The sequence below is a fragment of the Tachypleus tridentatus genome, chromosome 4, assembly GCF_004210375.1.
Source record: "Tachypleus tridentatus isolate NWPU-2018 chromosome 4, ASM421037v1, whole genome shotgun sequence".
NCBI classification, from domain to species: Eukaryota; Metazoa; Arthropoda; class Merostomata; order Xiphosura; family Limulidae; genus Tachypleus; species Tachypleus tridentatus.
This window is the reverse complement of record NC_134828.1, coordinates 83728629-83744619: the sequence shown is the minus strand read 5'-3', so window position 1 is coordinate 83744619 and position 15991 is coordinate 83728629. Positions and strand designations below refer to the sequence as shown.

General features: G+C 31.2%; 1 protein-coding gene across 1 annotated transcript; it reads right to left on the bottom strand.

The window, feature by feature from the left end:
* Window positions 1-5011: 5011 nt before the first annotated feature.
* On the bottom strand, window positions 5012-14789 carry LOC143249582 (tax1-binding protein 3 homolog). The gene is made up of 4 exons (XM_076499694.1): window positions 14639-14789; window positions 14123-14251; window positions 11980-12057; window positions 5012-10306 (listed from the first exon to the last, which is right to left on the bottom strand). Exons 1-4 carry the CDS (start codon window positions 14681-14683, stop codon window positions 10196-10198), a joined length of 363 nt encoding a protein of 120 aa, XP_076355809.1. The 5' UTR covers window positions 14684-14789; the 3' UTR covers window positions 5012-10195.
* Between the last annotated feature and the right edge of the window lie 1202 nt (window positions 14790-15991).

The window sequence follows — 15991 nt, the reverse complement described above, 5'->3', positions numbered from 1 at the left end:
CTTTGTCTAAGATCTTTACAAATTGTTTCATCAAGCCCAGTTTTATGTAAAGTGGAGGTAATATTTGTGTTAACCAGACTTTCTCACTCAATATTTTTCTATCCTGGTATCACACTGGCTCTGCGTGGCTTTTTTATTTATAGCCGATTTCATGCTTTGTTATTTCTTTATACAAAAACATGGAACTTTGTATAAAGGGATTGGTGATTCAAAAACATACAAAGGATAATTAAGTCTCTGCAAAGTAACCAACCATGTTCTTTGTATTTGTCTTATTAACAAAAAAGTTTGAGATTTTCGTGCTTTTCCTTCTAGTGAACTGAATGAGCCATAGGAAGAGATACATATATGTTACCATTGTGAAGGAGAACACCTTTTAGACTTCTTTTGGAGGAATCAATGAACAATCGCCACTCACTTTGTTCATAAATTGCAGCTGCTACCATTGATATTACTTCAGCAATATTGTTACAATAAACCAGTGAAACTTCTTGCAAAAAGTACAGTATAAACTCTTTCTCCCAGTTTCTGTACCATTACGTTAAAATAATCCCTATTACACCTTCTACTAACTTCAGGATTAGATTAAATTGTATCAAGAGTGTTCGATGGATTATGTACAAGTACATTATATCCTTATTTTGAAACTACTCAAGTGTGGCTTTGACCTTTTTCTTTGGGTCATTGTCCTGCTGAAATGTGAATTTTCGACCCAGATTTAGATTCTTAGCTGACTCAAGGAGGTATTCTTCTAAGATTAGTCTGTACTTTGCATCATCCATTTTCCTTTCAATTTGATAAGGCGTGCGACTTAGCTTCGCGCCCGCGTCGCGCTAAACATGCTCACCCTCCCAGCCGAGGTATTCGGTCAATCCCACTTTTCGTTGGTAAGAGTAGCCCAAGAGTTGGCGGTGGGTGATGACTGTGCTTTCCGTCTAGTCTTACACTGCTAAATTAGCACGGCTCATCCATCGAGTAGCTTTGTGCGAAATTCCAAAAAACATAAACAAACAAAAACCTTTCAATTTTGACAAGTTTCCCAGTTCTTGCTGATGAGAGGCAACGCCATAACATGATGCTGTCATCAGCATTCTCGACCGTTGGGATGGTGTTGACTGGGTGATATGCTGTATTTCGCCAGATGTAACTTTGAATATAGACAAATTCCAAATTCTGTCTTGTCTTGAGAATAAAAATCTTCTGCCACATGTCTGCAGTATCATTTACATCCTTTGTCGAAGCCTCCACGTGAGATTTAATGTGATTATTTTTTAGTAATGGCTTCTTTCTCATCACTCGCCCATACAAGCCAGCTTTGTGGAGGGACTGGAATATTGTCGACGTATGAACACTGACTTCCATCCCAGATATGAAACCTTGCAAATCTTTCAAAGTAGTGTATTATTGGCTTCATAGTGGCATCCTTAACCAGTTTTAAGTATGCTCTGCTGTTTGTTTTGGAAGAGTGACCTGATATGAGTAACATTCCACTTCTTAATGAAAGATTTCACTCATTAGGAGATAATAAACGACTTTAAAATTTTCTTGTTCTATGCTTCTCTATCACTTTATCCCTGACTGGTTTGAACAGACGTGTTTTTGCTGAAGTCAAGTTAAACCACTTTCATTACACACAGACAGAGATCATTACACTAATTCTGTGTCTTTTAAAACTAATCTTTTGCACCTGATTTTGGATGTCATGACAGATGGGTTGAATACTTATGCAATTAACAATTTTATTTTAAAATCTAACTTGCATTACATTATATAATATCAGAGTTATTCTAACTTTCTCAGTTTGAAGTAGATTCTAAATATAAAGTGGTATTTTAAAGTTTCATGATTGCCAGCTCGGACGGCAACAAAATGTAGAAAGTTTGCAGGGCGTGAATACTTTTGCAATGCACTGTAATAAAGTCAGAGAAACGTAGTTCCTCTACTTTACACTTGCTTCGAACTTTGGGCAAGCTTGATTCACTTTCAAATTTGGCCTCTTCAATAGACATTTTGCTTGTGGTGCATATGACTGCATTTTGAAATAAGTTTGGTTTGTTTTGAATTTCACGCAGAGCTACATGAGGACTATCTGTGCTAGCCATCCTTGATTTAGCAGTGAAAGATTAGTTGGTTGGTTGCTTGGAATTAAGCACAAAGCTACACAATGGGCTATCTGTGCTCTGCCCACCACAGGTATCGAAACCAAGTTTTTAACAGTTTGAGTCCACAGACATACCTTTGTGCCACTGGTAGGCATGAAAAATTAAATGGAAGGAAGGTAGTGATCAGCACCAACCGCTAACTTTTGGACTACTCTTTTACCAATGAATAGTGGAATTGACCGTATCATTATAACATTTCACATCTTAAAAAGCATGTTTGATGAGATGGGGATTCGAACCCGCGACCATCTGATTGTAGTTAAGCGCACTGACTACCTGTCTATCCACCTGAAATAAGAAAAATTCAATAATTTTTCTTTCCCCACAAATAAAAGTGTGGAACACTTATTTATATTCCTAAGGTTTTTGTATTACGGCTTTCATAACCAGAGTCAACTTAACTGATCGAAGTAAGCATAAGCGTTTAGGTCCCGTATGGCCAGGTGGTTAGGGCACTCAACTCGTAGTCCGATTGGCGGAGGTTCGAATCCCCGTCACACTAAACATATTCGTCCTTTCAGTTGTGGGAGCTTTATAATGTGATGGTTACTACACCATTCCTTAGTAAAAGAGTAACCCAAAAGATGGCGGCGGGTAATGGTGACTAACTGCCTTCCAGTGAGTCTAACGCTGTTAAATTAGAGACGGCTAGCGCAGATAGCCCTCGTGCAGCTTTACGCGAAATGAAAACAAACAAATAAGTGTTCAACATATTATAGATAAATTTTATGCTATACTTCACACTACTGAAAGTACCTTATTGAAGCTCCTTTCAGTCTGAGTGTCATGGAGATTTATATGACACAGACACACTATTACAACCTTGAAAAATCTGATAAACCATACGTAAGTTTAGTATTTTATACCACTGAAAAGAAACAGTATACTTCCCTCTTCAAACTTTCCAAAGATTATCAATTTCAGATAAGTAATGATTTAAATATTGAAACACGTGTACTTTGTTTTTGTTATCATGCTGCTTAAATACAAACATGACACTGGAAGAATTGTTTAACTATACATGTGACAGTGAAAGAAAAAGGGTTAAATACTTTTTTCATAAGTCCGAACAACCTCACAAAAGTTACAATTTGTTTTTTTTTTAAAAAAGGTACAAAAAGTTACAACCCATTCGTGTAAAATAATCATTTTCAAGATAAGAATTGATGGGTCTGATTGATAGAGGGAAAACAACAGAGATCATATTTGAAGAATCTGATTACTCTAGAAAAAACAGCCGGGATATGCTAATAAAAGGTACGTTTGTTTTGGAATTTCGCGCAAAGCTACATGAGGGCTATCTGTGCTCGCCGTCCCTAATTTAGCAATGTAAGACTAGAGGGGAGGCAGCTAGTCATCACCACTTACTGCCAACTCTTGGGCTACTCTTTTATTAACGAATAATGGGACTGACCGTTAATGTCCTGAAAGGGCGAGCATGTTTGGTGCGACGGGGATTCGAACGCCTTAACCTACCTATGCCGGACCTAATAAACGATAAGTGAAATTATGATAGATAAATTTGAGCATAAGAAAATTATATCATACCTTTCACTATTTAAGAAATATCTTAATTATTTTGCACCATGGTATTATTAATATATACACACACACCACATATTTAATATGTGCGATACAAACTAATTTCGATTTATCTTGTCGCACGACAATTACCAGTTTATTTCCAAAATAAGTTTCAAAAATTTGCATTTATATATCAGCTTAGATTATATTACTGTTTATACCACTGATACTGTTATCTGTCAAAAGGAGGTATCGCTACTATGATTTAAAGTAAGAGAACTATTTGGAAGACTAACTATTCATTACTTGTTTTCATATTTTATCAAAAGAGGGTTTTTATCGAAAACTAACTAGATACCTACATAATCAAAGATCCGAGATCAAGCAATTAGAATTCAGGTTGTGTATGTAATATTCTAACAAATTTGATAGGATAAGATGTGGAAACATTCTAACAATTTACTTTTAATTCCATGTTCTAATTTCCTTAAAACAGTAATAAATTACTTGTATTGCAAGCATGTTTATCACGCTTTTATTTCTCAACTGAAAATACACGTAAAATCTCACGTTGAAAACTGTCAGTATTTTATTGTTCCATTAATAGAACATAACTTTACTTTTGTACAAGTATTATAACTAAAACTTTTCAAACCTTTCGTATGCCTTAATTGGTATATTTGTGAATAAGGCATAATCAACCGTACCTTCCTCTAATCACCACTCAGGACAGTGTTTATTTGATCACACTTACGTATTGTATCCCCTACCACACACACAAAACATGCAGGTTGTATCCACGTAAAATTATGAGGTTTGTACAGTTTATTAGAAACAGGAAGCTTATTACCCCTTAAATGTAAACTGAGGTAATTTAGGATACTACATAGCAGTGACAGCAGTCTGACCACAACCACAGTATTAACTGAAAGCTAGATTTTTCTTCTTCGGGAGAAAACTGGAATAGTAGTGTCAATCAATGGATGTACACAACATTAGATGTTTACAGACATTTTTGTACCCCTACCATCTGCTTGTTGTTAATATCTACAATTAATTCTAATTGTTCTAAGTTCTTGATGTAGTATTTTTATAAAACCATAGTGGAAATGGAGCACATGCAGCTAGTTTTCATTTTAATTTAGATTTTTCTCATATGATAGCAGCCCATCTTAAAAACAAGTTTAAAAGTATTATGTTTGTCTTTTAGCAGATTATGAAATGTGTACTACTTTGTATTTTTCTTTCTAAAAATGTAATAATTTGAAAATCATTCTTCACTTCCTCAATGTATGAAGAATTAATGATTGAAAAAACAAATCTCATTTAGAAGCCAGCTTAGAATTTTATTTTTCAAAATTTTACATCGGGTGAACAGATACAAAACATTTTACTGAAAAAGAATAAAAATTATTTTTGTTGTTCACAAAATATTTGATGAAGTAAAATTCAAGAAAGAATCTTCTGCTTTGATCATATTAAAAATGTATTATAGAATTTGAACTCAACATTTTTCTCAGAGGCACAGTACTGTCAGATAGGTTATATTTTACATCTGTCCCTTGGTAACATTACTGCCAGTTAAGTCGTGTTCTAGATCTGTATTAAGAATCTGCAACATTGTTTGTATGAAACCTATGAAAATTAAGATAAGGTAACTGTCTTGTTGGTATAGTTATTACATAACTGATGTATAACAAAATGACTCAGATTGGTTGAACCTGTGTTAACTGTTTGGCTAATTTTTCTAGATTTCACTACTTGATTGCCAAAATTTTCACTTGTTCAAAGAAACATTAATGATATTTGATGAAAGACAACTATTATACTTTTGCATTTTTTGTTTTTCATTCATGTAAGCCAATTTGCATATTATTTTACATGAATGGAGAGCATTTCTAGAAGCTAAAGTTTAATCTTATAAAACAATTTCACTCCAAAAAAGGTATAAATAGCTCTCTAATAAAAGTTCTGATGAGACATAACTAAGGAAAAGTAGTTCAGACGTTTCTTGTAACAGGCCAAACAAAATGATTTAAAGTATAACAAACTAAAAATTTACAATATTTAGAAAGTGTTAAGCTAGTAAAAATTAAGTTTAACCATGATTGGTTCACTTGTATATTCAATCTTGAAAATGATTAACACAGTGATGGTTTAAATAAAACATTCAGCAATAATGATACATAAGCAATATCATACTTGTATTTAGTACTTAAAAATAAATCAGAATTTTCAGAAACTTGTTCATAGCCATGATGTAGTGAAATGCCAAAGTTTACTTGCATACAAAAATGAGTTTCATACAAAAATTTATAAAAACCTTTACATCTTCAAGCACTACCACTGATGCACATTATGTGACTTTCAGTTTAATAGAAGCAAAGATCATAGTAATAACTACATTACATTTTAAAAAACATACATTCATGTGTGCAAGTTAAACACCAAATTTTCATAGGCAAAAAAGAAAAATAGCAAAACACTTTTGTATGTGTATATTTCATGACAATACATCTTTGGACCAAAAGACAGAAAGAGCTATAGTAACATGCTAGTTGGCAACATTAATGTAAAAAAATTAATTACCTAAAACAGTTTCTTGGTTTAACTTGGAAAGTTCCATAAACGTTACATCATCATGCAGACGGAGCTTTGAAGTACTGTACAAGTCAGTATATAACTTGAGATGCACTTTTCTGTACAAACCTTGCACACCAAGAGAATTCTCATATTACCTACTTTCAGTTTGGAAAGTTTACTATTTCACTACTTGACAACTACTCCAGCAATCAAATTATGTACTGTATAGAGATGTAGTGACTTTACAATATGCTACCAAAAGCAAAGTAACTAACAGTACATGCAATATGGTGACCTTAAAATATTTTGATATTTGAGAGTACAGTAAAACCTATCTAGGCCAGAAAATTCATAGGGTGGAAGCCTGTACAAGCTGGAAGTAACAACATTTTGCAGCATTATCTTAAGATATCTCTTATAAAAGGCCCTCTATATGGTAGAACCTGCATACAACTGATGGAGAACTATCTTTCACCTACCTCATCTATCAACAAGTAGAATTACAACCCAAGGCAGAAAAAATGTTTGATTAAATATTAACATCTTATTTAATAATTTATTTTATTACAGTATTAGTTGGATAAATATTCTGTTTTTTTTTTCTGCCATCATTTTCACAGTTAAATTAGATTCATTTGTGGAAATCTGTTTTTTAAATACAAAATTATACTCTTTAAATAATTCTCAGAAAAATTCCGATCTTCTCCAAGTTTAAAATTTAGGGAAAAATTTACTTAATACCCTCAGTTTTCTAAAATGTTTGTTAGACAATTGTAGTGAAATCCAAACTAAGAAGAATGATGCAGATGATTCTGTAAATGCAGAATGTTATGAATGTTTAAACAGAAACTGATAAAATTGACTTAAAATCTAATAGAATTGTGAGATGGTAACAGTGAGAGAGATACAGAAGAAACAAAATGGAAAAGATAGTGAAGAAAATGTTTACTTCATTGCAAGTGTTAAGTGATATTAACACAATCAAATTGTATAGAAAAAATGAAAGGGAAAATGAGTGTCATGAAAAGGCTGCAGAATTGGTGTTCTCTTTTAACCACATGAGAAAGCCCATTAAAAAAAAAACAAAATAGTTGAAATTGGACACTTTCTTCAAATAAATAAGTTTTGTGTACATGTGTATATTTTGAATGTATTTTTGTTCTTATTAAACAGTATAATAAAGCTATTCACAAATGTCTCACTTCCCGAGTGAACCAAGTATAACGTTCTACTCAAAAATTATGCAATTAAGGAAATGCATGTTCACCATCAAATCAGAAATTTTACTCAGTCCTGTGCAATTCTGCCTTAGACAGGTTTTACTATATTATGTAATATTACATTTAAGTCTGGTATTCAACTCTTTCTCAACATGAGTTACTTGCACATGTGATCAGTGTTACAGCTCATGCAAAAACACTATATTCTACTAATAAATCAATTTTATCACTTCACCTGTGTACTACACAGGTAATTGGCACAGATAATTAACATTAACTAGTTGGAGACCTTAGTATATGTAGCTTTCACCTTTCATTATGATTTTTTACTTGAAGTAATTTTAAAGTAAAATGTAAAGACCACAAAGGCATCGATACCTTTTTAAGAAATAAAATTAATGAAAGAAACTAATAATGAACACAAACATAATGAATGTTACAGTTAGACCAGTTAGGCTATAGGGTTACAAAATTACTCCTTTTCAATGTTTTATAAACTACAATAAAAAGGAAACAATTTTTTTAAAATCAAACTATATTGTATTGAGATTTTTTGTTGTAACAGCATTTTTCTTTTAATGTTTAAGATATAAATATCTTAACATAAAAGAAAACCCAAAATCCATGTTTGAATGCTGTTCAATTTACTCAGTAGGAATCAAAGGTTACAATGACTGAATACAGTAAAAAATAGTCATGTATTAGTGTTGTAACTATTAAGTTGCTTTATCTAAGTGGTATAAAACTAGGTTACATAACAGAAGAAACATTGTACTCATTACAGAAATAAAAGCTAAGTAAAAAGACATTTGAAATGTTTAAGATTAGCTCACATTTTAATAAGCTATGATACCATATAAAAGGTGATATACAATTAATACCAATATTTGTGTTGATACAAAGATCAATGTAAGTTCGTATTCTTGCATTAAAAATATTTATTTTAGTACTTGTTCAAACATGATGTAGAGTAAGTTTTTGTTTATCAGAATGACAGATTTTGTTTAACACCAGTGAATTTCAAAGTTAGAGCAGAATTATTTTTTTTAATACATATAACATGAAGTAGACTAGAGTTATTGTAATCAGAGTCAGCCAATCATCATCTACTACAATGACTAACAAAATCTTTAAGAAAATCAGCAACAACCTTGAAAGCTAATGATACAGGAGGTTTACTACAGGTTTGAGTGTTTTTGTTTTTTTAAATCAAAAGAAGCCTTTAAGTGATAACTACCATAGTATTATCTTAAAACAAATATCAGAATGTAGACTACAGGCTTTTCTTGAAATAAACACTAAAGATACACTGATAAACTAAATTTAAAACAGTTACCACCAGGAGTTTCTCTTCACTTTAAAAGCTGTAAAATAGGTATACACATAGCAGAGTTCTATACATCTGTTTATTCAAATGGAAGTTTAATAAAACATGCAACAACTATTTCATGTTTCTTTACTTCTATTTGTATAAGAAAAGGTTAAGATCATACACATGAGGTCTCATGTTTTTCTGGTATTTAAATGGTTGATAAAAAATAGTAAGTTACTGTTTGTGAAAACAGTAATGATACAAAACAAAACAAAATTTAGAAAAAATACAACCAAGTAAAAAAGTACACATCTTACAAGATTCATAATGAAGTATCAGTATCAATATTTTTCCTTTTAGTGTCTTTCCTAAGTTAAGTCTAAAATGCAAGCATAAGACTGTTTAAATAGACCCATTGAGCCATAGAGTAACAGCAATGTGTGGAAGCTCTTTAGAAATTAGCAAAATACTCTATGTAGGAATTGTTTTTTCTGTAAATAAGATAAAGTACCACTTTTCTTCTGGTTGCAGGTAACATTTAATGATTTCAATAAAAACTATTGTACAGGATATCAAAGTAAAATCTATAATTTGCAGTTCTTGCTAAGAAATTGTTGAGGAATACATTATGAAAAATGATGCTACCATCTCTATTTTATTCTACACAATTCAAACATCGAGTGTAGAAACACAAGTATTACACGCGTTTAGATGATTTGGTAGACTAACATCCAGGTACCCCCGAGATGCTGTTCAGAATACATGCATTAAATGTATTGACAATTCACTGTGTTAAATAGATGGGAAAAATTATTCTACATATCTATATATACATTTCACATCACTTCTTACAAATATATAATTATTTAAATTAAAATGACAAAATAAAACTTAAATGTTAAGACTTGGAAGCATAAGAGATTTAATTTTTGAAGTCATGACTTCTTACTCTAAGAAGTGTGATCTGGTTTGACTGAAACTGTGCTACTTCAGACATCACAAACAAAGGCTATTTAAATATTGACAAACTCTACATTACTTAGACAAATTTTTATAAAACACAGTTTTGCCTTGGTGCATTTAGCAGACAAGATACACAGTATACATACCAAGACAAATAATGACTTACAATGCAATTCAAGTCTAAGCAGTTTTTCACTTCCAAGTATTCCATAGTAGGAATAAAGAACTTCAGTCATACAAAAACTTTGAAATATTGGAAATACATGTACTATGTTGCAAAGACAATCATTTCAAGAACAAATCACAATATTATTTTTCATTAGAAAGACTTGCAAGTTTTACTGACACATGCTGCAATGATACTGCTAGTAAAACACTGAATAGAAGGCCACGAGAAACAAATGCATGTTTCCACTGACTAACTGACACTTTCAGGAATGTGTGACTCCTTTCCTTGCCACAAGCATATTCAAAACTGCATGTTTCTTAATGTACTCCACAGCCTTTTTGTGTGTCACCATAGTAAAGTCATATCCATTTACCTAGAAAGTTATAAATTTGCTTGTTTACATAAAAAAAAAATCTCCACATGGAAAGTTTATAACATGTTTATATAATAAAGTTAGACTCACTGACTTAAATTTTGAAAATGTAGATGCAATGGTTACTGTAATTAATTCGTATTTATTCACATGAACATTTCAAAATACTATTTTCACTGTCAGAGGAAATTTGAAAGTACAGGTGGGATATCCCATGCTAACTCAACCAATACAAGACAGTTGCATATAATTTGTAATAAGCCTCATTCTATACATTTAAGAAAAACAAAGTTTGGTTTACCAGTCTGAAGAAAAATTTAGACTTGTTTCCATATTATGCTTCATTAATGCAAATTATTTATTAATAATGGTAAATAAAATGGTGCTACAAATTTCAGATGTATTGTTGCCATACATGTAGAAGTTTAAAAACATGCAAGTCAAAATTATCTTCTTAACAATAGATTAAATGAACTATAAAATTAAATTTTTCCTTATCTTGTGGCTTTTATAGGCTGCTCACATAGTTCTTACTTAAGGAAATGTTAAGTAATACATTTCCCTAATAGCCAAAATTGTAGCTAGATTACCATCTCAAATAATAAACATTAAGAAACAGACTCATGACTAGTGCCCACTTAAATCTTTCATATTGCTATGGATTGACTGGAAATATGCTAAGACAGCATTCAAGGAAAAAACAGTTTTAGGGAAATGCACATATTTTTAATGTTTGTGGCACATTTCAGTACGGGACCTATTGACACCACACTCCTGACTACCAAAACAAGTTTTACAAGGAAAATTATTTTCAGCTCTTACTCACCAGGAAGTTGAAAAATGTATATAGTTAATTGTAACAAAGATGTACCTATTCATACAAAAAGTAGCAAAATACAGATATACAATCTGCAACATTAAGATTGTTTATAAACAAAGTCTTAAAAGAACTTTTACTGTACTTGCAGAGTAGTCAATTTCATTCATCAAAAAGAAGTTATAAAACACAGAGTCTTATTTGAGATAGAACACATGGAAAGTACAAAAAAATTACTGTGATTAAATCTTAACTATTCATATGTAAAATTGATAAAATGTTATAATGGTTTATTAAAAATCAATCATTCACCTAAACAATTGTAAACAGAAGTATAACTACTTATACTATTAATGTTATAAATTGTTGTAATTTGAATACTTCAAATGAATTGAAAGTAACAAGCAGATAAAACAAGAAATGTATTACATAATTTATTGCCAAGTTTTAGATATAACCTTTCACACATGCTTATAAATTCTCCAACAGCTGTTTGATTCAACTTCCACCCACCCATATGTGCATTTATATTGATGTTAAACACTCACACTTAAAACTAAACTAAATACTTACCTGGGTTTCCAAATGTCACTGGTAAACATCTAGTGCTCAAGACTACACTTATCACAATAAGAAAATTGTTTAGGTAGTTTTACTTAGTTGTTTAGCTTTTAAAAATACAAACTTATCAAAGAATAACTTGTCATTTCTGATTAATGACAAGCTTCCATTTGTATAAAGAAAATAAACCTTTATGTAAAAATAAACTGAAGTTTAAATTTGTCAATTTAATTGTATAACTTCTAGCATATTAACTATAGACTGGTTCTATTACTATAAAAGTAAATATCTTTACCTGAAGGATTTTGTCATGAATTTTTAGTCCACTTTTCTCTGCTGGACTGTCATCATATACTTCTGTCACATAAATACCCTGATAACAAAAGAACCAAAACATGCAAATCACATTATTTGTATTATTATTATTATTATTACAATCACATTCATGCCTGAAAATCATAAAACACAATGCAAATAATGTAAGTAAACTATGTATGTAACAATTTAATCATGACAGTTTTTTTCTTTCAGTTTTCCTTACTTTTAATCAAACTTATGTTAACACACAGATCATTAAAATATTGAAAAATACATTATTTCAAGTGTTTGCTTTATTACGACTGATAGAACATTGATATATACAAAATAACTTAGCTGCAGACTTATGATTAATAGAAAAGTATTTAGTCTTTTTTTTTAACACATAGATTATGTTTCTAAGCTTACTTTATAGGTGTATTAAAAATAAAAGATTCAAGCTCAGAGCAAAAATGCCAAAAACAAAACAATTATATTTTAAAAACTTCTGTTCCCACAAGGCCTTATTTTCACTCTGAGGTTCCCTTCAGATGAGATACATTGCTACGAAAGTTTGAGACACAGAACAAGTATAGTGAAAAGTGTCAATCAATAAGATGGTCACCCTCTCCAACTTAACCACATGGCTTAATAATCCATGATAAATGTTGTCTTTCACATTCAATTGCCCTGAAAGCAAACATTTGAATAAATAAGGTAAACCATTCCTCCCAAACAAGTCCAGGTTTTAAATTCTAAAACCCACCTTTGAACTTTTTGTTCTTAACATTTAAGCTTCCTGCTTGTAATGTTACCATTCCATAACCAAATCCCCTCCCCAACTTGGCTAATTATTCCAGCCTGTAATGGTTTGTAACACTAGTCTTTCACCTCTTACAATCTAAAGTTTTAAACTTCAACTTTTAGTAGATTTTAAAACTAAGAATCATTCTTGAAATAATTTTTTAGATTTTCCACAATGTTAATTACTTTTATGTAAAAAGAGTGTTTTCTTATAGCAAAGCCATGTTGGGCTATCTGCTGAGCAAACCGAGGGGAATCAAACCCCTAATTTTGCACTGTAAATCTGAAGACATACCACTGTACTAGCAGGGGGCTTTATGTAAAAAGTAATAAAGTTATGGTTCACATTCGAAGCAACCTCATGAAATCTCATTTATAAAATATAATCTTCTCTCTATAAGAGAGGAAATCTGCAACTTTAATAGCACTTTTCATCACAGAGAAACAAAAACATTTTATCAGCACTTACAAAAATGCTTTATTTGTTTCAGAACACCAGCTCTTTAAGTTTCTATAAATCTAGATACTGTAACAGATAATCTGGAATTTAGATAACATTTTCAAAGTTTACCCACTCGTTTGGCATATTTAGTTCCTTCCTAATTAAATCTTCTCAAACAAGGTCAATTTCATCACACATTTTAGTACCAAAACCACTTAGAAATCATAATGGCCCATTACTTATTAATAAATAAAATAAAAATTAAACATTAAAAAGTTTGACAACAAACTCATGAGGGTTTCTAGTATAATAAATTCAATCAGAATAATGCTCTATAATTATGCTACCAACCTAGACCAAATGTGCACATTACACATTTTTTCAAAATTTCTATAAAATCTTCCTATAACCTTTGGTGCAGATCCTGATCAAAGGTTTTCTAGCAATTTAATACAACACTTAATCCTGATATACATTGGAAAATATAAAAAAATTTAGAATCATACTAAAAGTATGACTAAAATCTATCTAATGACATTGGATATCTATGGGAACAAGCATATATTTGTGTTGTCTTTATCTTCCACTATTTAAAACACTTTCAATTTTTAAATAAATTGAATACTAGATTCACACAAAGTAGATTAAAAAAAAAAAATAAACACAGAAGTAGTTACAGAAGTTTGTTTGATGATAAAGTTTTTGTTAAATGGTTTTGACTGTGATGGTGTTCGTTTGATTAAAAGGGACATTGTAAATTTCCCAATTTAAACTTCTCTGAAAATAGTTGTAAAATTCTAAATATAAATGACTTGTACTTTCTATTATTAAAATACCTTTATAAGATTTGCACATAGCAAAATATTTCATCTTATTCCAGCAATAACAGACTTACATTATCTGTATACCCTTGGGGACTCTTATGATAGTCTTGGTCTATACCACCTCCAATCTTAAAACCACATTTCATAACCGATCTGCCTTCAGCATCTACACCTGCTTCTTTTGCTAATTTAATTGGAATCTGAAATAGTAACACTAAAATATTCTAAATAATTAATCAGCAAGATACGTATATACAACATGCACATACACACAGGCAGATAGATATACTAGAGTACTACTAATACTAGTGTAGAACAGAAGGAAAATGCCAATGAAGTTCTCTGTGCAGCACACTTATTACAAGTTTGAATTAGACTAATTAGTAGGCAGTAGTGCATATTTACAGTTGTACTAAACCAATTAATATTTACTAATTTTGATTAGAATAGAAGTAGTATTATTACAATTTATATAACTCTTAAGTTACAAGTGAAAGTTTGCCTACGACTTACAAGTTGGTAAAAATGGCTATAAAGTATAATCTAAAATAAGGTTCAATTACACAAATTAGTACAAATGTTCTTACGCTTAAGCACTCTATAGCTACTCCAGGCTGATGCTGGAATGCCATAGTCAAAACACTCAAAAGTAAATACTACTTCAACCTAAACCGTAACACTCTTAAATTAAACAGCAATAAAAATCACAGAGCTTTATGATAAATATATACATATTAAACAATCTCACTAGAGGGCGAATATTGGATTATGCCTGGTTTTTGTTTATTTGTATTTACATTATATTTTAAGCTCAAATATGTTCATGTTAATTAAAAATAAATACACTCTAATACCGATAATTGAAGAAATAAAGCAGTAAGACACCTAAACTATTTATAGTTAGATTTTAAAATTTCAGTAAAAACGTTAGACTAAAACTACGTAATAGAAATAATTTACTAGGCATTCTTTCAAATTTCTATTTACGGTAATATTTTATAGTAAATTATATTAATTTGATATTACAAACTTGGATGAAAATCACGATAATATTAACAAATGATAAAAGTATCTATGATTACTATCGAAAAATTAGTTCACTATCTGGAAAAAAAAATAAAATCCCTTTTCTAAAAGTGATTTTGAACTACTGCAAACTTTAACTACCATCCATCGCGACATATTCTCAACCAGTTTCTGGAAAAAAAGTTGTTTTATTGTCACACTTACTAAGCAAAACTATTTCCATATCTGTCGAGAGCCCATACCAACAATGAACAATACCAGCACGTAAGATAAGTGTGTTTTCATTTCAAAAATGCCTACTGTACTGTGAGTCGGTAACCACAGTGTAAGAGCCTAGACATAAAACCAGACTTGAAATATGTTTTTATTGCAGAAAACAGATCTTATTATTATATGCTTAACTAACAACAGCTAGAATTTTTATTTGTACATAAAGTCTACTCTTCCCACACCCCAATGATCCAGCGGTAAGTCTGCGAACTTATAACACTAATATAATTTGTTCTCATTTTATAATAACGTTTTTATGTACATTGTTTGAATACATAAACTTAAAAAAATAATGATTTAAGCAAACAGAATATTTTGCCAATGGTTACTATATTGCTAAACCTAATTATTTGTTTGTTTCTGAATTTCGCGCAAAGCTACTCAAGGGCTATCTGCGCTATTCGTCCCTAATTTAGCAGTGCAAGACTAGAGGGAAGGCAGCTAGTCATTACCACCCATCGTCAACTTTTGGGCTACTTTTTTACCAACGATTACATTGACCGTCACATTATAACGCCCTCACGGCTGAAAGAGCGAGCATGTTTGGTACGATGGGGATCCGAACCCGCGACCCTCAGGTTACGAGTCGAACACCTTAACCCACCTAGCCATGCCGGGCCCAAACCTAACTAACTATGCTTAAA

What these genes read in the sequence shown, in the direction of transcription:
- LOC143249582 (XM_076499694.1), bottom strand. Translation starts at nt 14,683, where the DNA reads ATGGCATTCCAGCATCAGCCTGGAGTAGCTATAGAGTGCTTAAGC. An exon ending in CCCAAGGGTATACAGATAAT is followed by an intron (nt 12,058 to 14,122) that starts GTAAGTCTGTTA and finishes TTTTGTTATCAG; the next exon opens with GGTATTTATGTGACAGAAGT. An exon ending in TTCATGACAAAATCCTTCAG is followed by an intron (nt 10,307 to 11,979) that starts GTAAAGATATTT and finishes ATAACTTTCTAG; the next exon opens with GTAAATGGATATGACTTTAC.